At 36.5% G+C, this 22,560-nt stretch overlaps 2 protein-coding genes across 12 annotated transcripts in view; one reads left to right on the forward strand and one right to left on the reverse strand.

Annotated features, from left to right (window-relative positions):
- The first annotated feature begins 1,880 nt into the window (after positions 1–1,880).
- On the forward strand, positions 1,881–2,948 carry LOC129720426 (uncharacterized). Its single transcript, XM_055671908.1, has one exon. The coding sequence runs from the start codon at positions 1,881–1,883 to the stop codon at positions 2,946–2,948; it is 1,068 nt and encodes a 355-aa protein (XP_055527883.1).
- Positions 2,949–7,380: 4,432 nt separating this feature from the next.
- The window catches only part of LOC129725427 (fat-like cadherin-related tumor suppressor homolog), a 682,871-nt gene continuing 667,691 nt past the window's right edge, over positions 7,381–22,560 (reverse strand). For 10 of the 11 annotated variants that reach the window (XM_055681264.1, XM_055681263.1, XM_055681262.1 and 7 more), the window contains 4 exons: positions 22,353–22,538; positions 22,244–22,264; positions 9,621–9,857; positions 7,381–9,550 (listed from right to left, as the gene is read on the reverse strand). In XM_055681264.1, coding sequence (XP_055537239.1) covers positions 9,255–9,550; positions 9,621–9,857; positions 22,244–22,264; positions 22,353–22,538 — 740 coding nt within the window. In that variant the 3' untranslated portion in view covers positions 7,381–9,254. The remainder of the gene's footprint in view (positions 9,551–9,620; positions 9,858–22,243; positions 22,265–22,352; positions 22,539–22,560) is intronic. The other variant, XM_055681267.1, reaches the window with a different exon arrangement.

Below are 22,560 nucleotides of genomic sequence, written 5' to 3' on the forward strand. Positions count from 1 at the left end.
TTTTTCTCGCTTACGTGAGTCCCGTAATAGATTTCGTTTACTTCACTCTGATTTCACCGTGAAGCGACTCCCGTAATAGGCACCGCTGTCAAAAGTTCCTACAATGTTATTCCTACTTCGTTCTTCGGACGCTAACAACAATGCAAAAAAATAATGTTACTTGAGATGGCAACCAGGCTTGGTATTCTCCTCATAGAGAAGAGCAGAGTAAATATTTACTATTTACTTGTTGTCCTGCATGAGCGCTGTGTGAAGCAATTTTTTGCACTACACTATTTTTTTTCTTCTGTGCTGTGTTTTTGATGCTCGCAGAAAAACTAACACATTTGCTACCTATACCACAGCTGAGCGAAACAAGAGTGGTGAAACCTTCTTGGGAGAATACATAAAAGTATGCCGCGGTGAACACTGCTGAGACAAATTTGATAGCATTCGAAGAGCAAACATGCCTGACGGGCGATTGTATTTTTTTTTTTTTTAGTTTTGAGATGCAAAACTAACAACGCAATTTGCTTTTCTAACTGGCTGTTCTTCTCATTTGATATATGCTTAAGAAACACACAGTGAAAGCACTGCAGTGAACTCTGTTGTGTAGTTATTGAGCATCATGTCCTTTCAGGTAGGAAAGCTCACATTATCTCTCTAGAGAGATATTTCATATTTTCCCGTGGTGTTTTTGCATGCTCCTCAGATACATACACTGTACTATCCACCTTTCCATGAGCGGTAATGGCGGACAGTGCACGCAGCCCATTTTGACGTTTTATGTAGGTCGGGTTATTTTCAATCGCAGTAACGGAGTGAAAAAAATTAAAAATTTTGCAACGTAGCAGAGCAACTTTCATAAATAGTTTTATTTATTTTGATCCGCGCATGCGCACGACGAAATTTAAATAACGAAATACCAATTGCTTGTTGAAGTTACTATGCTACGTTACGACGTTGTTAAATTTTCTACCCCGTTACTGCGATTGAAAATTCCCTGACCACAGAAAACGTCAAAATAGGCTGCGTGCACTGTCCGCCATTACCGCTCGTGGAAAGCTGGATAGGATTTCAGGCGGACAAAATTGGGGACGGTGACTGTCACCAATCTATTACTATATTTTTTACGGGATTTATATTTCGGCTTGCAGTCTAATGAATTGCGTTGATTTCTATCTGCTCATCACCAACGTTCCGGTCCTTCTATGGGACCATCATCAGGGCCTAAAATATATTTCACATTTTACGTACAAATTGATTTACATTAGGACAATATTACACTATATGACATTGAAAAACTCACTCGAGAACAGTAACCAACAAGTTAAAAAGTTTTTGCAAAACATAAAAAGGTCGGGTCGTAAAGGGTTTAATGCCGTACATCCGAAGCGCAGATTCAAGTTTGGTACATTTGGTGAAAAAACCTATCGAGCGATACACTTCGCCTCCATCACACAAAAATTTTCCCACTCGAACTGTCGGACTCTAGCCCAAACACCAATACTACAGGGGAGGAAGAAATATTCTGTGCGGACAAGTCTATGAGCTTTGGTTAGTGTTGGAACACTACCACTGTATCTATCCCCCCGGAGTGCTTGACGCTGTTGAGCATGGGTCCTAAGTTTGCTCTCTCGTACAGATCGTTTGCCAAAATGCCTTTCATTCATCTTATTGCTGATGTTGAAATGGTCTTGTCTTCGGAGACGAATCAAGATACACGTGAACGAACGAGATGCCAAGTCATTAACGAAATGCAAAACTTCTTAAGAAGATCCTCCACCAGCACACAAGTCGAAGTCTTTTGTCACCGGGCAGGGACCGTAACAAGAAAATTCATCAGAACTCATCCGGACATCTTAATCACTGAGGCGGACAAAGGAAACCGAACCGTTATAATGAGTCTGGAGGAGTACGATGAGAAAATGAAGCAGTTGGTCGAGGACACAAACACGTATGAGCCTTTGACTAGGGAGCCCACGGCTAAGTACCAACGAATGAACAACAGCATAGTGCAGCGTTTGCATCATTTACGTCTCATCGATGACAGAACGAAATACCAACTTAAAAGCAGCAATGCGATATGTCCTCGCATATACGGTTTACCCCAGGCACATAAACAAGGCTTACCACTACGTCCGGTAGTCCCCAACATAACTGCACCAACCTACAACCTATGCAGATACATCTCCCGTATTCTTCAAGCTTCAGTGGACAGTGTTTACAACGCAAAAAGTTCAAATACTTTCTGTGAGTATGTTAACCAACTAGAGGTTCCGCAGGACCACATATTAGTATCGTTTGATGTGGTTTCTCTTTTCACAAATGTGACTAAACATGCTGTGACACATGACGTTATAATGATGTGGGATGAGATAAAGAAAAACACGGAAATTAATCTGGATTTATTTCTCGAGATTCTGGAATTTTGCATCGATGCCAGTTTCTTTGTTTTCCGTGGGAAGTTTTTCCACCAACGATCGGGAACTGCAATGGGCAGCCCTTTGTCACCTATTCTGGCCGACATAGTGATGAACAACATTATTACCAAAGCAGCGCAGGCCGCAGGCATTCCCACCCATCACATTAGAAAGTATGTTGATGACCTTTTCGTGCTGATCCATAGGGACAGAGTACAAGAAGTTCTCGACATCTTTAATCTGCAGGATGAAAACGTACGTTTCACTTGTGAAGTGGAGGAGAATGGTAGACTACCGTACCTGGATATGCTGCTAATTAGAACCGACGACGGAAGGATCCAAACGGATTGGTATGCCAAGCCGATGGCATCAGGCAGAATGCTCAATTATCTCTCGTTCCATCCAATGGCTCAAAAAATCGGGGTTGTCTTCAATTTCATTGACCGGGTTCGAACGTTGAGCACCTTTCGCACGGAGGACGAGAAAAAACAGATTATAACTAAAATGCTACTAAGTAACAACTATCCACTGCGGGTTATCAACTGAATGCTTCGCCACGGCCGCCCTCCAGAAATAACAAAAACAACTAGCAAACCAGACTGTTATCGATCGTTGGTACATATACCAGGTCTCACACCTATGATAAAACGCACACTAAAAATCAACATGCCTTCGGTGGGAATCGCTTGCAGCAGCGATCACACAGTCAAGAGTTTGTGTAAGACTGCTAAAGATCCCGTTCCCCACATGCAGAAAAGTAATGCCGTATACCGAATTGCATGTATTGACTGCGAGAAATGCTACATCGGTATGACCAAAAATCAGCTGCGAACGAGGATGTACGGCCACCAGTCGTTAGTGAACACTCTCGATCGGCACCTATCGACTGGTCACGAATACTCTGATCCACTGATACAGCAGCTCAGAGAGAAATCTGCTCTGTTGGAGCACGCTATAGATCAACAACACCGTTTTGATATAAACAATCCATCGATAGTCGATACCAGTTTCAAAACACAGGCGCTGCCGGTATTGGAGATGTGCCACATACACACCACTCCTGATACGGTCAATCGACGTACGGACACTGATGGCATCAGCGCTACATATAGCTATCTGCTTACAAGTGTAGCGAATCTGAGAGCGGAGCGACCAACAGCAGCCCGTCACCACCAAAGCGACACCAACGAAGCATTCGATTCCAACACTAACCAAAGCTCATAGACTTGTCCGCACAGAATATTTCTTCCTCCCCTGTAGTATTGGTGTTTGGGCTAGAGTCCGACAGTTCGAGTGGGAAAATTTTTGTGTGATGGAGGCGAAGTGTATCGCTCGATAGGTTTTTTCACCAAATGTACCAAACTTGAATCTGCGCTTCGGATGTACGGCATTAAACCCTTTACGACCCGACCTTTTTATGTTTTGCAAAAACTTTTTAACTTGTTGGTTACTGTTCTCGTCTGAGTAGTTTTTCAATGTCATATAGTGTAATATTGTCCTTATGTAAATCAATTTGTACGTAAAATGTAAAATATATTTTAGGCCCTGATGATGGTCCCATAGAAGGACCGAAACGTTGGTGATGAGCAGATAGAAATCAACGCAATTCATTAGACTGCAAGCCGAAATATAAATCCCTTAAATAATACATCAATTCCAGTCGAAAACTTAAGTTACTATATTTTTTACTTTTCTTACTTCAACTGAGAAAAGTTTCAAATTTCAGGACTGTAGCTGGTACTATACTTGAGATATCGAGATATGAAAATAAAAAATGGTAAAAAATGTACTTATTAATAAAAAGTAATCTTATGCTACTTGTTTTGATCAAAAGTGTTGAAAAAATGATGAAAATCAAAAATGAAAATATTTTTGTTCGATTGCTTGTATGAGAACAGTTATTTTCGCTGTAACAGATAATTACCTACGCGGTAGTCTTTCTCTGAGGAGAATAGACAAACCTGATGGCAACTGCAGTTATTTTAGACTAGAATTAAAGTTTAATTAAGGGATGTTGGTATTTCGGTTTGCGGTCTAATAAAATGTGGTTATTGCTATGCGGTCATCATCGGCGTTTCGGTCCTTTTATGGGATTATCATCAGAGCTTTCAATATATTGAGCATATGAAGTTACAGATTCGGTCGTTTTACGGAACCACCACCAGGACCTACAATCTATTGAACATTTTACGTCACAATTGGACTTACATTAGCACAAAAATTACACAATACAACATTTGTGTGTTTCATATGTGTAATTTTTGTTCCAATGTAAGTGCAAATGTGACTTTTAATGTTCAAAATATTGCAGGTCCTGATGATAGTTCCGTAAAAGAACCGAAACGTCTGTGATGAGTGAATAGCAATCAACGCATTTCAAAAGACTTACCTACTTGAGATGAGTTCTCCTCTTATGGAGTCCAGTTCATGTTCATATGACTTTTAATCTGTATGCAAATCGTTTTGAATTAAACGAAGATCGAATGATTAAAATTTATTTTTAATTTGGTATATTATCCTGATGTTGTTGTTGTGGATCATAAGAGATTTGCAACCTACGCTGCCACAAATCCGTGTTTTCTTTGGTGTGATGCACAAATTTCGTTAAATGTTTAGATTTAAGACTCCCTCCCTCCTTTTTGTAACAATAAGCAATGCTAAATGTGGCTCCTAACCAGCGTTGCCAGGTATCAAGATTTATCCGGGTTATGCAGATATTTGAACATGTACCCAGTAGACTGGGACACAGTTGTATGGGAAAAAGGCGTTGGTGTAATTTTTTCGCTCCCATGCACTTTTCGTGTTCCTTATGGGTCCTGTAACAACTGTGTAACTTTTCAGATCGATCGGTGGAACCCCTGATTTGCGCCCGATTTCTAAAGTTTCCATACGATTTTATATGGGAAAATCCACTTTTTCAAAACTTATCCTCTAGAAATTTCCAGTTGGCTCCTAAAAATATACCAATACATGATATTTGTAGGAAATTTTCCTGAGAATAATTCTTCTAAAGACAGTAAGGCGCTACAAAATTTGTAGAAAAAGTTATTCACCTTAAACTGATCGAATGTCTGACGAACGGCTCAACATTTTTGAAAAAGTGGATTTTCCCATATAAAATCGTATGGAAACTTTATAAATCGGGCGCAAATCAGGGGTTCCACCGATCGATCTGAAAAGTTATATAGTTGTTACAGGACCCATAAGGAACACGAAAAGTGCATGGGAGCTAATATTTATTTTTTGTCCCACCCTAGTATCCAGGTAGACAAATTTGATGCTCAATTATCCAGATTTTTCATAAATGATCCAGATTTTATTTAGATTTTATTTTTTCTGTTTCGCAAAAAGGTCATCACTTCAAATTTGGTGCAAAATTTTGCAATTTTGTCACTTCAAAAGTTGCCCCCAAAATTTTTAATCGAAAAAAATACCTTTTGCCTCACAAAATGACTGCCAGATTTTTTCCAGATTTTATTTTGGAATTTGCAGATTTTTGAAAAGTTGATCTGGCAACGCTGCTCCTAACCCTTAAATCACGTAACGCGAAACAACCTGCTCCTCCAAAATTTTCAATTTTGAAAATTATCGTAGTTACATAACTGTCTCAAATTTACCCTCCCCCCCTCTTCCTCCTCCTCCTCCTCCTCCTCCTCCTCCTCCTCCTCCTCCTCCTCCTCTTCCTCCTCCTCCTCCTTCTCCTCCCTCTCTATGTATGTAACAATAAGCGACGCAGACTCCAGTCACTTTCTCCTCTTCAGGCGTTACGTAATTTGTGTACGACACCTTACTAGTTCAACGTACCTTTACTTACGATGCTCGGGATAAAAGATTTGGAAAATATCCAGGTTTCCACGAGCGGTAATGGCGGATGGTGCACGCATCCCATTTTGACGTTTTCTGTAGATCAGGTAATTTTCAATCGCAGTTACGGAGTGAAAAACATAGCATAGCTACTAAACAGTTTTGTTTATTATGACCCACGCATGCGCACGACGAAATTTAAATAACAAAACGCCCGTTGTTTGTTGAAGTTTCCGTGGAAAGCTGCATTGAATCATTTTTTTTATCTCACTGCTCATTAACCCTCTCTCTACCATGGTTACTCTAGAGCACTTTAGGTTTGGATGCAAAAAGTCTTTCGAAATATATACCAATGCTACTGCCAATTACAGCAAGAAAATTCGTTGCATGCGAACTAAGTGAGTTATAAGCATATATAACTGTGTCAATTTGATCACAAGTTAAGATTTCAGATTTTCAATTGACACCCTATTCCATTCAGCTTGTTTTTTTCCGTTTCGACACTTCCGTGAATTAAGTATCGACTATTTATTCATTCGTCGTCATAATAACAATCCTTTTAGTGCCCCTAGTAGTGCTCAGTCTCGGCAAAAATTTTGAAGCATTCACCAAACATTCAATTTTTGTTTGCGATTTGCTGCTTTTCTGACATTTTCAACAAATATTATGTATCAGGTGATTGTATTGTTGAAAAAAAAAACCAAATAAAAAAAACAGAAAAACATGATTTTAGGAAAATGCCAGTAAAACATCTGTAATCCATACGAGTATAGACCACTGAACCACTCTTCTATGATTTTTTTTACTCTCGAAATATTATTTGAGGAGAGATCGGAAGTTTGTATAACATTAGTCAGCTTATTCAAATAAAACCGTGTATATATTGATCAAATTTCGGCATTTATAAAGCTAAAGTTATGGATTATCCTTTCCAGCATTTAAAGCCACGAAGCCACCTTAATACAACTTGCATGCAAGCTTCTGTGAAAGAGAAGCTTTTTCAAGTATCATTCAAGCTTTGAGTTAAGCAAACAAGCTGTAGCGTCACTGAAGCGATTGTTGCCTTTGCCCATTCTGTTCAAGCAAAACAAAAGATTTATTACTATTTCACGAAATGGGCATCATATAGTTCTCATTAAACTACAATTAAATTACTAGAATAAAACGCACAAAATTTGAAAAAGTCCTTTTATTAGAAGATTGTTTTTTTTTTTAATTTTTTCACAGTTTTAAATAATTTTCCAGTTTGTTTAAACAAATACACAAAAATGTTATATGCACTACAGTGATCGGTAAATGCAATGTTACTCTTCGTCCGTTTCCTCGGTCTGTGGTTTTAAACTTTCTCGTTTTTTTTTGCCACGATATCGTCCGCTAGTTCTCACCTTAGTTTATAATGATCGCTGAAAAATGGCCACGAAAAAACCCTGGGGTGAGGAATGACGAAACTTTTGTTTTATTTTCCTTTATCTTTGTATACCTTAATCTACCACGGTGCTTCCTAACTGAATGTCGATTTTCTTCTCTTTGCTTCTAACAATTTAGATTTTGATATTTTGAGTCCCTAAATGCCGTGTAGTTTTTTTTGTTGCCTCTTTTATCAGATGCAAAATTAGTGATAACATCCCTGTTAGACAATTAATTTCAATGATTTTTCTAGCCTAGAATTGTACAAGTGGTCTGAACCGTATGGAAATGAATAGCTGCTGGTTGAGAAACGGAAAGATTTGCTGCGTTTCAGCTGCCAAATAAAAAACGGAATACATTTGCGATGGGTTGTTCAATATAAAAGGAATTATTCAAGTAGGTTTAGTCTCATGAGTGAATGCGTGGTGTGTGTGAGTGTGAGAGCGTGTACGCGGAGTATGTCTTATGACTAACTTATGCTACTATACAAGAGTAAAAAAAGAGCAAGTAGTGTATGATTTTGTTTTGTGTTTAAGTAGAGCACCATAGAATTAATAGAGCTTTGTTAGAGTTCGATTTAAGGTACGGATCAAACGGAAAGGTTGAAATATAAGACAGTTTGCTGGATCATAAAAATTCCTGCTTGTGTTTTAGAAAATTATGCTTGCCGGAAAAATAGAGCCACGGAGAAGTACCGTGAAAGTATTAGACACAATATATGGACAATAATCTAACATAACTAATATGGTTTCTCCATCACGTTCACGGGTGAAAAACTAAGTTTCACGTTATCTTCGTAAATACAACTGAAATCTGTCTTCTAGAGTGTGTTGATATTTTGTTTGATTCAATATAAAATAGTTGTGTTTTCTCTTTCTTATCTTTCCTCTCAAATTTTATCAGTCAATGATTGTATTCTCGTTCGAACAGTGTCGCAGCGTGATAAAAAATCTTACATTCTATAGACTTTTCGAATGTCAAAGAAAACGTGGATCCTTAGGGTTCATCCATGTTAATATTTTTTCCCTTATTGTTTTACAATAGTTTGTAATCTGTATGTCACAAACTTCTTTATGCTTGCTAGTGTGAGTTTTATTTTCCATTCTCCGCTTCAATGACAGTATGGTTACTAAATGTTCGTGATCGTTAATCTCAAAATTGTTCGTCTTGAATATGTTAGCGTGATTTCAGCACGGTTTTTTGCTCTACAGAACTCTTTACATGCTTTCGCTATGTAATTAATTATTCTACTTACTCTATAACGATTCATTCGCAATGTATGTCATCTATAGCTTTTGTCACGTTGTGGGAAATAATAACAGAAAATCCACAAACTAACTCCGCAACAGTTAACTATATTTGAATGCGAAACACTGAACTACTTTTTTTTGATTTCGTGATTTTTCCATACATAAAATAAGTCGATGGCAAAACTAAACGCTAGAGAGTTGGATATGGGGGGATGTTTTGTGTGTAAATTAACATAGATACAAATTCTTCTACGACATACAGTAGCTATTACAAAAGGTTCACGGTAAAATAAATAAAATAAGTTACCCTAGAAAACAGTATCAAAATGGAACTAATGCTAGAGTTAGTCTTGGCGCTTAGCACTAATCGATAGTTGCCGTCGAGCTGCTGTCAGACCTCGGTTTGCTGCACGATATTGGCCCATTTGACCTTGTTCTGGCGGGGTCGCGATTGACCCCCCGATGATAGCGAGGAGTTTGATTGATGTTGCTGCTGTTGTTGTTGATGATGATGTTTATGATGATGGTGATGATGGTGTTGGTGCGGCTGCTGCTCCTGCTGCTGCTGTGGAAGATCCTGCTCGAATTCTGAGTCATCGATTTCGCAGAGATGTGTCGAGAGATCGCTATTCGAATGGTTGGAGCTGTTCAAATTATGCGGATGGCTGAGTAGGGAACTTCCTTCACCTGTGTGGAGTTGAAGATGATGTTATTTTGGGTTACATTTATCCAGGGTATAACACGGGTTAATGCTTACCACCACTATTTAGAACTAAGTCGATATCACTGGGGGAACGTCGATTGCGCCGTTTCTGCGGGAAACCGTACGCCTGGATGTCTTCGTCGTCGGACTCGACCAGCTGATGAGGACCGACGTCCAGCCCATTGAGAGGCTTACGGCTGCCCCCGGTCAGGGGGGCACTTTCGCCCTCCGTCTCGCTTTGGATGTTGTACTTGGGCAAGTAGCTATTCGGGTGTCGTAGATAACTATCAGCTGTGGAGGAAGATAAAATTGAGAGTCTATTTAACGAACGTAATCGGATTTTATCTATATTTTGGCTCCCCGATAAAATATCAAGGATCTTTTTAATGTAAATTTTCGTCATTACTCCCGCTTTTCAGTCCCTCACTAAATTTTTTTTTTGTACGTGTTTTAAAAGGTTTTATCTAAAAACTAGGGGGAAAATTCAATTTTTTGCGATGTTCAATGGGCTCTGTGAGTCAAATAAATGAATGCGATGCTGAACCAAACCATGTAGAATATTCGAAATCAATCCATCAATATATATATATCCATCAGCCCGTAGTGGCTAGTCACTTTCAAATGCATTTTGAACTATTAAAAGTTGGTATTTAATCTAAAATGAATTTTTTTTCTGAAATATCGGGTTGAATTTTAATATGTAACTAAGACACTATCGACTATTCGATGCAGCTGGCCAGCGCTGGTTTAAAACATAATTAATTATCTAAACTGCGATAAATCCTTCGTTCAGTAGATCGTGGATTGATTGCTTACTCGAAAACGAATCTGCATCTCGCTTCTTCTACGGATCCACTGCACAGCTGTTTTCTCCAATATCTAAAGACTTTTTTCCATTATTTGATTAGTTTCGAAAAATTGTTTTTTAACGATTTAATTCTTTTTTTAAATTTCATAACTTGAATAACAGTTCATTTTCTCAATTGTTCGATGTTACATATGTTATATTCAAACTAAACTTACAAAATAACTAAAAATGAATGTGATTGAAAAAAAAAACAATTTACAAAAACCATTGCTCATGAAAAAATACTGGATTGCTCAAAAAAATATTCACACATGCAAAAGTTTGTCTCTGCAATTTGTTATTAACAATAGCAAAGCTTGGAATAACGAAGGAATGTCCTCTTTTAATCATTGATGGGTAGTTCAAATCCCTCTCTAATACTCCGATATAACTTCATACATGATGAGAGACGCGCATGAAACATCTGTCATCTGCGTTCCATCACAGAAACCTTTTATAGTGTTGCGTAACAACATAACAATCCTCATACCATCACCCCCACCTTTGTCTATTACTTTGTTTTCGTCTTCTTCTACATAAGCAAACAAATATTATTTGATAAAAAATAAAAAAAAGTTGGCTTACTGTAGCGCATTTGCAGGTTTAATTTTTTAAACTGAAAATTTTATGTCGATATATCAAAATATCTTAAATCAAAACTGTTGATAGGATTTTACATAATGTTCAAAAATAATGGCCAATAGCTCAACCCGATCCCGGCGGAGAGAAATCAGTTTTTACCTCAAAAAATTAACTTCAAACTCTTATTACTCATCAACTATAAATATAATTAACGCAAACTGTATTGCAAATTAAAGATCAATCTGTACCTTACTGCATAATTTCATCGTGAAAATTTTCAAGTATAATTGTTGAACTTGAATCAAAGTTTGAATGTCTCACGTCGTCTTATACTCTAAGTTTTTTTGAAACAGCTAAAGTTTTCACGTATCAGCAAATTAATTATCCTGTTCTCCGTACATCTTGAACGTCGTAGTATCATTTAACAATTAATTTGGGGTACAATATGTCCTGTGTAGGTTAAATGTTTTTTCCTATTTTTAAAAATAGCGAAAAAAAATTATATTGCTTTATCTTTGAGTACAACTTCTTGTAAACATTTTTGTAAATTTTGTTAGAGCTTTGAGTAATAGAGAGAAAGTTGGATAAATTTCAAGTGCGGCTTCTCACGCGCCATAAACTAAACTTAAAACTTGATATAATGTTTTGCATAAAATGGCTTTGGCGAGTTACAGCCAATTTTCTTCAAATTTTTATAAATGTTCGTTATTAACGTCTTCGGTCAACTTTTTGCTATCGAATAACTGTACTATTGAAAAATTACAATTTCAATGCATATAAAAATTGCTACTTTTCTCGAGTAAAAAGGTTTATAATCCCCATTATTTTCTTGACTTTTTCATAGTCTATCCCCAATGAACTACAACAGGTACTGCCTTATTCCATTAATGGTAACGCCATGACATTACAGAACTTATTGGACATGTAACTATAAAATATCGTTCAGAATTAACCGACAGTGGTTCGGCTAATTTTAGATTTCATTTACATGCTTTATATCTTTGATACTATGTCTTTCTTACATCTTAAAATTGCCTTCCGCCCTTTATTATGTTTTTGGCGGTATTTGTCGATGCACCTGCATGAGAACCTATAGCCATGTGCTAATTTAACACGTGTGCCGAATATCAGTTAAGACGCAGTTAGCTTTGATTTCCTTACGACTGGCTTCATACCAGGCGAGAGGAGGTGAGTGGAGGACTAAAAGCGAAGGTAACTTGTAGTCAGAACAGGAGTGTTTGCGTTGCTACCCACAAAAAAATAACAAACTTTAGTGTACCTCAGCTTCAGAGTTTGCTTGGGAAAAAGGCAATTTGAGTAACTTTCGTTTGTCTTGCGCGTGACTGAAAGACAAGCAAACTATATATATATATATATATATATATATATATATATATATATATATATATATATATATATATATATATATATATATATATATATATATATATATATATATATATATATATATATATATATATATATATATATATATATATATATATATATATATATATAAGGAGAAATGTGGGAATCGAACAGAATTGAAAAAAGTGTAGAAGAGTCGTTTTGTAGCCTGAAAAAGTCATTTTCTTATTAATCACGTTTGGGCAAGCTGAAAACAAATTTCAGAAAGTCGAAATGTTCTACAAAAATACTATAAATAACAAAATAACATTATCTTTCAATTTAGGGTTGAGCACCTTGACTCTTTCAACATCGATTTTTTTTGGGACAGCCTAGTATCTATATGCGAAGCCTTATTTTATAACCCATCGAAAAAGTTGAGATGTTCACATATGTGTATCATTTTAACCTTTGTCATCTACCAAAAATAATTATTATCACATTCATCCTACGCTTAATGCTTTCTGTGTTCGTTCACAGCCGTACAACGTCGTGATAGGTTTGTACGTAATAAAACAATTGCATTGAAGCCGAATTTAACATTGGTTAAGTTTAGTTAGTTTTGAAATATACTTTTCAGAAATTATCAATAATCGAAAAAACGGAATAAGTAGTTTTCAGGAATAAAACAATTATGATTAGTTTCTTGAAGCGTTTTACATCAGATTAATGCACAAATAATTCAGCAAATAGGTCCAATCAGTATTCAAGATTCATAAAAACTAATCTACTATATTTCTACAAATGAAGTATTTAAACTGTGTGGAAGTGTCTGATTTTGTGCCTAATATTCTTTTCATTTCATTCAAATAAAACGGCGGCCGAAGTGCATCGTGAATTGAAAACAATTGCAGAAACGCTCCTCTAAGCAGAAAAAACGGGTTTGTGTCATTGGTTCCGTCTCCTCAAAGATGTTGACAGCTATCCGCGTTAACGAAGGTCAAAAACTCGATGAAGATCCATACCAAATTCAGGAATAGCTTGCTTCGCCATTAGAAGTTACCCACCAACTAGGGTGGTCGGTATTACCGACTTTTCGAAAAACCGGTATTGCGGTATTCATAAAATTAAAAACCGGTAAAACCGGTAAAAAACCGGTATTTTTATTTTTTTCGGATTAATACAAACCAGGGGTGACTCGTGGCCTTTAAACCTATTTTTTTAACTACAAAATTCCTAAAATCTTAGTTTGGGGAAGTAATGATGATTGTTCACGAAAAAAAACGCAAGTCACTCTCTGTTCTATTTAAAAATAGAACTGGAAAATAATTGAAGGGTGTCGAACGTCTCCGGTAGTGGTTTTCTTCGGCCGGTTTTCTGCCACAGTCCTCTGTAAAAACCTGCCAAAGTAAGCCACTGCCGAAGACGTTACCTACATAAATTTGGATTTGAAATTTATTTTTTGCTTAGCGTCTCAGGTTGCATATATGTATGGACGTGTCGCTGCATGATTATGTTTTCGCATTTATGAGTATCTATGCTTCATTACAATCCAAATTTTTTTGTAAGATTAGGACCTCTGCGACCATTGTGTTCGCGCCAAAACTCCCGCCTCAGCTGGGCATTACTGTCACCCAAGCGACAACGTAGGGCCGTGCGCGATCACTTGTGGTATACGATCCAGATACAACACTGGATAACAGTGTTTGAAAAACTCCAATTATTGAATCTAGTTATATGATTACGAAGAACATAATTTCAATACTCATGTAATAACAAAAAAAAACATGCAGATTTTTATTAAAATTTTCTTTTACATCGCAAAGCTTAGTTTCAAATTAGTGAATAACTTTAAAATTCTTAGAAAAACAATATTTGAAACTGTTGAGAAGAGTATATGAATGAAGTAAAAAAAGTATTGTGCCGTGTCAAATAAATGTTGTGTGAACAAAAAAAAGTAAAAAAAAAAGAAATCACGATCAGACCAGAATTTACTTTTTACGAATCCGAATGAATCGAAGGTTAATACTTCTTTATTCTGTTCAATGCTCTTTTGTTCGTCCAAATTATTTATTATTATAATTATTTTATTAACTTTAGCTTCTGATGGAGAAACGAAAAATGTGGCATATGAGCAAGTTTGTAACTGAAATGGAAATAAATATTTGAAATGAGAGGTTGGTAAAAAATATATAAAAAAATAGAAAATGATAGAAAAAGCAGAAACTTTTACACGAGTCATTCAGCTAGTTGTTAATAAAAGCCCGCTGCGGTACGGGCGACGAAACTTTGACCATGCTACAGCTATTTAAATTTCACTTTTTCAAGGAGCAGTAATTTTTAGGATGAAATTCTTTATTGGTTGATTATTTCATCCTGTGAACACTTTGTATCAACAAAAAAAAATTCCTCATCGAAATTTATATATATTTATTATTTTTTTAGTTTTACTTTTAAATAGCACAAAATGAATAATGACTTGCGTATTTTCACTGACATGATTGTGATTATTGCCTCAAACTATGATTTTCATAATTTGTAGTTAAACTGGTAGGTTAAAAACCCACGCGTTGCCTCTGTGAGTATGAGTGTGTAAAGTGATTAGCAGGTCAACTTGAACAATAAATGTTTTGCTTTATTGATATGAAGTTTTTTGACATATTATCGATACACACAAACACATCGTCTGAATCCGAGCAGATTGTTAGAAAATAACAACAATTGATACATAGGTAAGGGTAAATTAATATTTAATGTTGCTTCTGTCTAAATGTATTCATTATACAAGGTGCTACGGAGCTCACATAAAATCCTTCAAGGGGCGATAGAGGACCATATTTGATGAAAAAAAATCCTTCTACGCATATGATCAAAATTCAACTACTGCAGAGTTATTCACTATTTTCAGTTTTCGGTTATGTTTGCCTTTAACGAGCAGAAAATTGTGAATTTTTGAGACACTATTGATTACGAAATTTTCTCAGCTCTCCAAGAGAACCAACAGAACTGAGCTAGCTATCATACTTCTTGTTATAGACCTCGTTGAACGTGAACATAACCGAAAACTAGAAGAAGAGAATAACTCTTCAGTAGTTGAATTTTGACCATATGCGCATAAGGATTTTTTTCATCAAATAGGGTCCTCAATCACCCCTTAAAGGATTTGATTAAAAATGAGCTACCTAACACCCTGTATACATCATCATGTGATTTGTAACACCTACCAAAGTGAGTAGCATTCATTAGCCTAACAATGATTTATGAATATTGTGATAGGATTTTTTTTTTCAATATAAAGAAAAACACCGAAAATACCGGTTTTTTCGCCTCTCCAATACCGGTATTTCGGTACTGAAAAAATATCGGTTTTACCGGTTTTACCGGTTTTCGTTTTACCGGTAAACCACCCTACCACCAAGTCATTGCCAAGCGATTGCATGCTTTGGAAATGATTCAAAAACAAGGAGCTTGGGTTTCTCATGGTATTAAGTCAAAGGTTGTTGAGCATGTGAACAACTAGTCCAGCGAGAAGGGGTTTCTTCATCGCCTCGTGACGGCTAATGAAAAATGGATTTAAGCCAGAAAGAAAACAAAGCTATGGGGACTTTCACGTCATCGACTTGGCTAAATATATACCAGCTCGGTGTTATTTATTATGAGCTGTTAAAACAAAACTTAAACGGTATCGACTTCAATCGATGCAATTAAACCGAACATTGCCGGAAAAATGGTCAAAATATGAGCAGGGATACGAAGAGGAATTTCGATTGAATGACAACGCTCGGCCTCATACTTCCTAAGCTGTTTAAACTTACATCGAGTGGAAAGTCCTACATCACCCGTCATATTTCACAAATATTACTTGTTATTATAAATTCTCAAAAGATGTACAGTTTAATCTTTACGGCATTCGAGCTTGGCCAGAAAAGTGTGACAAAGTTATAGTTATCTATTGACAATACTTTAAATGATTGATTTTTACCTTTGTTATACTAATTACCTTTGTTATACTATTGCCTTTGTTTTACCTTTGTTATATTACCTTTGTTATACTAAACAAACGTTATAAAATCGGTCGAAAAACGCAAAATAGATCCATGATCCGGAGGGCCGAACCGTATATACCATTCGACTCAGCTCGACGAACTGAGCAATGTCTGTTCGTGTGTATGTGTATGTGTATTTGTGTGTGTGTATGTATGTTGTCTGTATGTATGTGCCGCAAAATACTAACGCACCTTTCTTACAGAACGCAATATCCGATTTTAATGATCTTATACGCAAACGAAAGCTGCTGTGCTCCCCCAGAATGCTACCGAGTGGATTTTTGATTAGTGGCTTAAATTTTAAAATATTGATCAAAGAGTATTTTTTATATAAGAAATTTAACTTTTAAGGCAAAGGCACGGAGAGCCATGTGTTGCATACCAATTTACTCAGATCGACGGATTGAACAATTTATGTATGTTTGTGTATGTGTAAATATGTTGTTTATATGTGTAGTATATCAAAATCGACCCCAAAAAAGATAAATAACAAAAAAAAACTCTCTTTACAGAACGCTTTTTCTGATTCTGATGTTCGCATGCTCAAATGAAAGCCCCAGAGATCTTTGAAAATCATACTGAGTGCGATCTTTTATTGGTTGCTTGAACTGTAGAGTTTTGACCAAAGTATATTTTAGACAAGGGATATTTTACTTCCTGGATAATTTTTCTCTCTCACTGCTCTTTCCTTTTTTTTTTCCTTTATTATAGAGACTTTCAGTCTTCGACTGGTTCGTCTCTTTCTCTTTCCTCTTCTCTATCCCTCTTTTTTCGTATCGCTATTTATTTCTCAAAGGAAATCAACAACAATCATGGACAACTTTTCATAATCTTTACACTCTTCGTAGTGCGTATTAACTGGTGTAAATAAATTACCCTTTAGCTTTTTCTTGAAAATTTGAACCAGATTTTAGAAAAAACTGCAATACTTACTTAGCTCCTTTTCTTCCGAAGCTCCCGTCCTCACTTCTTATAAAATATATACTAAATTGTACGTTGAACCTAGATTTGCGAAGAGTAAGAAACATTTACAGCTTTCGGGAGCCAAGCATTGTAGCAAAATCTGATCCCACAGTTTGCACATGTTAGCGATGCAGATATTTTGAAAAGCTTTACCAAAGATGTATAGACCTATTTACGTACGAATGTGTTAGTACCACCCGTTGAGAAAAACACAAATGAATCGCTGTTTTGTTTGAAATGCTACGTTTTGAACAGCTGTAAAATTTTTCAGTTGAATACTTATTTTATGTATTAAATTTGTGACCAGGAATCTAAATTTGTGACCAGGAATCTAAAGCTGGTGAACGTAATCGGCAAAATTAGGAAAAAGTGTTGAAGCAACTCTACATGGCTATACACGTTTACTAGTGTGCGCAGGTGAAAAGTCACTTATCTTTATGAATGATACAATATGCTCAAGTAAGATATAAATATAGCTTTCTAATTTAAGACTAAGTGCAAACAGAGTATCCATGTTATTCCAGTTCCCGTTATCGCAGCAAGATTTAAAAAGTCTTTGTTTCGGATTTTTTCATACAGCCTAGGCCTTCAAAAACAATAATGTTCTCGCCTAGACTCTGAAAATCCAAAGCTCTCAAAGATCGTGGAGAACCTTCATTTTCAGATAACGCATTGGAGATAAAATTAAATTGACAACTTTCATCAATAGCTATATTTTTTTCCTGTATAATTATAAACTACATTTCGAGAGTAGGTTTGTAGAAGTTTGCTTCAATTCGTAAAAAAAACTTGATGCTGATTCATAAATCTAGGTCCTGCGATTTCTGAAAATAAAGCGAATAAGTAGAACCGCATTAAACTAACAAACATGTTTGCTATTCTAGTGCGAAATCAGCATCATTGTTATCTATTACTGTTTCCCCACGTTCGATCATCTCAAAGAAAAAAAATTCAATTACTTCTAGCCAGCATTTAAAAATTGGTTTGTGATCGAAAAAATAAGACTCATATACTCCAGTGATAACATTCATATTATTTGCAAAAACCACGTCAAGCTTTAATTTAATGATCTTCTTTGGTTAAGTCTCTGAAAACTATCTTTCGAATTCATTTCATTCATTATTGAAATTGGACTTATGATGGTATACGATTTGTAAGTGACTGGCCAAATATGTATAAAGTAATAGTTAGTATAACAAAGGTTTCTGCACCATTAGGTGGATTAATTTAGGTTTTTTTTTTCAAAATAAGGTTATGCTTTAATTGAGAAAAAAAAATAGTGAAAACTTAGCTGCGTACCAAATAACATTCTCATCGAGCGGAGTTCAATGCAACCCATGTTGTTTTTGGGTTGTGAAGAGGTGCTCTACCGAAAATTGTGTTCCAGCAACCTTCAACATTATACAATTGTTCTAGCCAATTGAAAAACACTCTTGTTTTGATCCACTTATTGTTTAAGAAAAAAATGTTGAAAGAAAATTATTATAGAAATTTACCGCTCCAGACATTGAAATTGAATTACCCCAATCGACTGTATTTCTCAAACTATTGCAAGAGATACTTTGACATAAGACAGGCTGTTGTAGTTCTTCGTTAACCTTGCGGTCGTGATTCATACACAATATCTTCGACTTTTTTCAGTTTTCAATTGAGCTTTTCATAAAATGCATATATGAGCTAAGAAAATAATGGGATGAATTTTATTTCTTTCTCTAATATAATTTTTATATTTGCTTCCAGAGGTTTGAATATCTTGTTTGTTCCTATTTTATCTCATGATACGTCTAATTTATTTGATAATTTTATTTATATTACGGTAAAACTAGAAATTAAAATTGTTGGCCTCCTTTCACAAATATTTCCAACTGATACAAAAGTTGTTAGTCATTTTCTATTGTATGTGGGTGACCACATAGACAAAATAAAATGTAATCCGTCCTCTACAATTTAATTGAAGTTACAATCAATTCGTCCGCAGACTATAACATTGCAAATAAAAATTGTATTCATTTACAGCAGTAATGCACACGTATTCGAAGCATCAGTATTTAAAGTCGACTTGGTGAACACTGGTGAAACAATCCATGCAGTATCAATCATAGGAGCCCATAAGTCAGCTAAAAAAAACTTGACTGCTCTTTCAGTCGAACTCTAAGCGTGAAGGCGTAAACATCGAACACATCGTGAACATCGAAATCTCTGTTCAGAAGTGTGCGCGTTCAACGATCGGTATACCCGCCGCGTCGAAAACAGACACCGCGCGACACTTTTTGGACGCCGCATACTTCTGCACGGCCGACGATCCTGAGCGAGCTTCAAAAAATGCTGCGGAGGATGACTGAGAGAAAAGTGGCTACATCGATGCGTGCGCTTGATCAGGAGGTCGATGCAACCGGCCAAACAGTAAAAAAATAACTAGTTAACATGGACATACATTTCAGGAAGCGGTAGAATCCTCCATTGGTCTCGGAGCTGCAGGCAATGACGCAGCGGCTGCGGCTGAATAAAATGGTCAAGTCGTTTTTCCTGTAGAATCGCAACGTGACGATAGTGATGGACTTCAAAACCTATCTCACCCTGGATGGCGACGACTGGCAGGGCACTTCGTATTTTACTTCCCCCACGAAGGAAGTGAGCTGCGCACACCAAGTTTCCCAAGAATGTGGAAGTGGATGACAATCAGTGAGAAGGGTATGTCAAAAAAGCTCTTTCTGGGCAAACCTGAAGCGTAAGATCTATTCCAACAATTTTGTCGCGAAAACTGAGGAGGATTTGAAAAATAAGGCGAAGGAAGAACTCAAAAACATGCCTACACGCATGTTTTCGTTCGCCATGGCGAATGTTCCGTTGAACTGATTTTTTTGCATGTGAGCTAATATGGGGCTTATTACAGAAAACGAGGCGAGAGGCGAGTTACTCATCTCGTCTTCTGTATTTTTTTTTTAAATGTCAACGTTAATGAGAATAAGAAGAAGTGCCAGAATAAATGTCAAAATAAAGGGTTTGTTTGCGGAATATTCGTACCGACGTTAAACTTAATTCCTTATGACTTGTTCTCTTCACTGTATTTGTTAGAAATGTATGCAACGAATTGACATATTCGGCTTAAGCTTTGTTCGCTTTGATTTTTTGTGGATGCTTCGTATGCAATTTTTAATAAACGGGCTGCTAAACGCGCTTCAAACCAAGCAGTCAAAAGAATCTTTACGTAAGTCGCTCGCTTCTAAGTCTGACTAGAAGTAAGTCATTCAAGTTTCGTCAGAATATTTCACCACGTTGGGAATAGTACGGTGCTCCCACAGACCGTTATTATAGAGAATAGAAACCATCGAAACGGTGAATCCCAGTTTTTTTTTTCCTGTGTGGGCTCATCACTGCGACCAGAGATTAGATCTATTGTGATATTTCAAGTGTTTTCTGTACTCCGCGCTTCGTATTATTGGCAGTATCACTATTGATAGTAAGTGATACGCTTTTCATTCATATTCGTGCTTGTGTTTAAGTTTTACCTTTCCTTTTCAAGCTTACTACTCTACTATACCGAGCTTCTGTCCCTCCTAACAATGTCGCCTAATTACAATTCCCTGGAAGGAACTTTTATACGTTACTCACACCAGTTTTATTATAACAGGGACTTATATTTTTGTTAGAAGGAGCGTAAACAGAGGTACTGTAGAATACAGATAGAAGGAAAGGTACTTGGTGGGAAGCCTGAGAATAAACACATGCTAAAGTCCTTTGGCAACCACCAAATGGCCTGATTCTACTAAGATTCGAACCCACGACCATCCGCTTACCGAGGCGGACTCTGTAACCTAGCGGCTACGGAGCTCCCCTCTAATCCCAGTTTGTTCGATATGATGTTCTTCATACATGGGCAAATTTAAAAAAAAAATCGTTGAAAGTATTTTTTATTCATGTCCAATTCGTGTTAAAATGGCCGGAAGTTTAGTAAATTTAGATATTTGGTCTACCCATAACCAATCTGCGTAAGTAAAAATAAGCCTAAGCTTTTAAAAGGGCGTAAATTCTTCTTCTCAATAAAACTTATGTAATCCAGCGGACAAAAGTTTATTTTAAGTGATGTTATGATTACTGAAAAAAATCTTGAAACTGTAGCCTGTGTAGATCAATTCGGTTGAGTAAACTCTTATTTATATAAATTGTACTGAAATGAATAAGTTACGTCTTTTTCAAAGCTTAGGTTTTTTAGTTATGCAAATTGTTTATAGGTTGCCAGATATCTATACCTGAAAAGTATAATTGAAATCTGATAGGTTAAAACCAGTCGCTGGTCCAGTTTTTATGAATTATCTTAGAGTATCAGTCATTTCAACATAGAATGGACATAACTCAAAAACGCTGCCAACGATTTTTCTTAAATTTACTCAGAGATGAAGAACATCATAACGAACCAACTGGCGTTCACTGTTTTGATGGTATTTTTTGGTTATAACAGTCTGTGGGAGCACCGTGAATGGAACTCGAACGACGTGAAATAAAAACCTGGAATATCCAGAGTGGTTTGTATCAAAATAGGTTGATGGACGACGAAACCTACCTGAGAATGAATCTCGAGTAACTTTTCAGTTGATAGCTTCAAGCTTTAAACGCGAATTGAAGAGATTTTACAGTCAAATTTAAATCATATCAACAGGGGATAAGGATCCAAGGCATGAAGTTATATTTTTTTTTTCATCAAGAATATATATTCACGAGGACTGATGTTAAAACTTTCTATGTTGACGAATTTCAAACGAAAAAAAAATCTTCAAACAATCGGGAAGGTGCTGAACAAAAAGATAAGGTTGTGAAAAGTAGCTGTTTGGAAATCAGTTCAAGCCGAACTGATCTACCCAGTTATTCACTTTGACCAAGTATATACTACTTACGTGTATTAACTTTTAAAGGCACTGAACGGTCAGCACAAAACAAAGGAAAGACAAACAGTCAATCACGAGGTCATTAAAAAATTTTACAAATTGGTTTATTTCGACTTACCTGTATTGAATCTGTAATCCTCGCTACCGCTATCGAGAGGATTCAGACATGGAATGGAAGTATTCTGCTCGAAGCCCAACGACAGCGGCTGCTCGCTCTGGTCGCACTCGGAGTCATCTACAAACTCTGACTCATTGTCCTCGTTCAGCGTTTCGATGTCTCGCGCTGGATCGACTGGTCCAAGAACTGTTCAAACACGTTAAACGTA

The sequence above is a fragment of the Wyeomyia smithii genome, chromosome 2 (assembly GCF_029784165.1).
Source record: "Wyeomyia smithii strain HCP4-BCI-WySm-NY-G18 chromosome 2, ASM2978416v1, whole genome shotgun sequence".
Taxonomy (NCBI): domain Eukaryota; kingdom Metazoa; phylum Arthropoda; class Insecta; order Diptera; family Culicidae; genus Wyeomyia; species Wyeomyia smithii.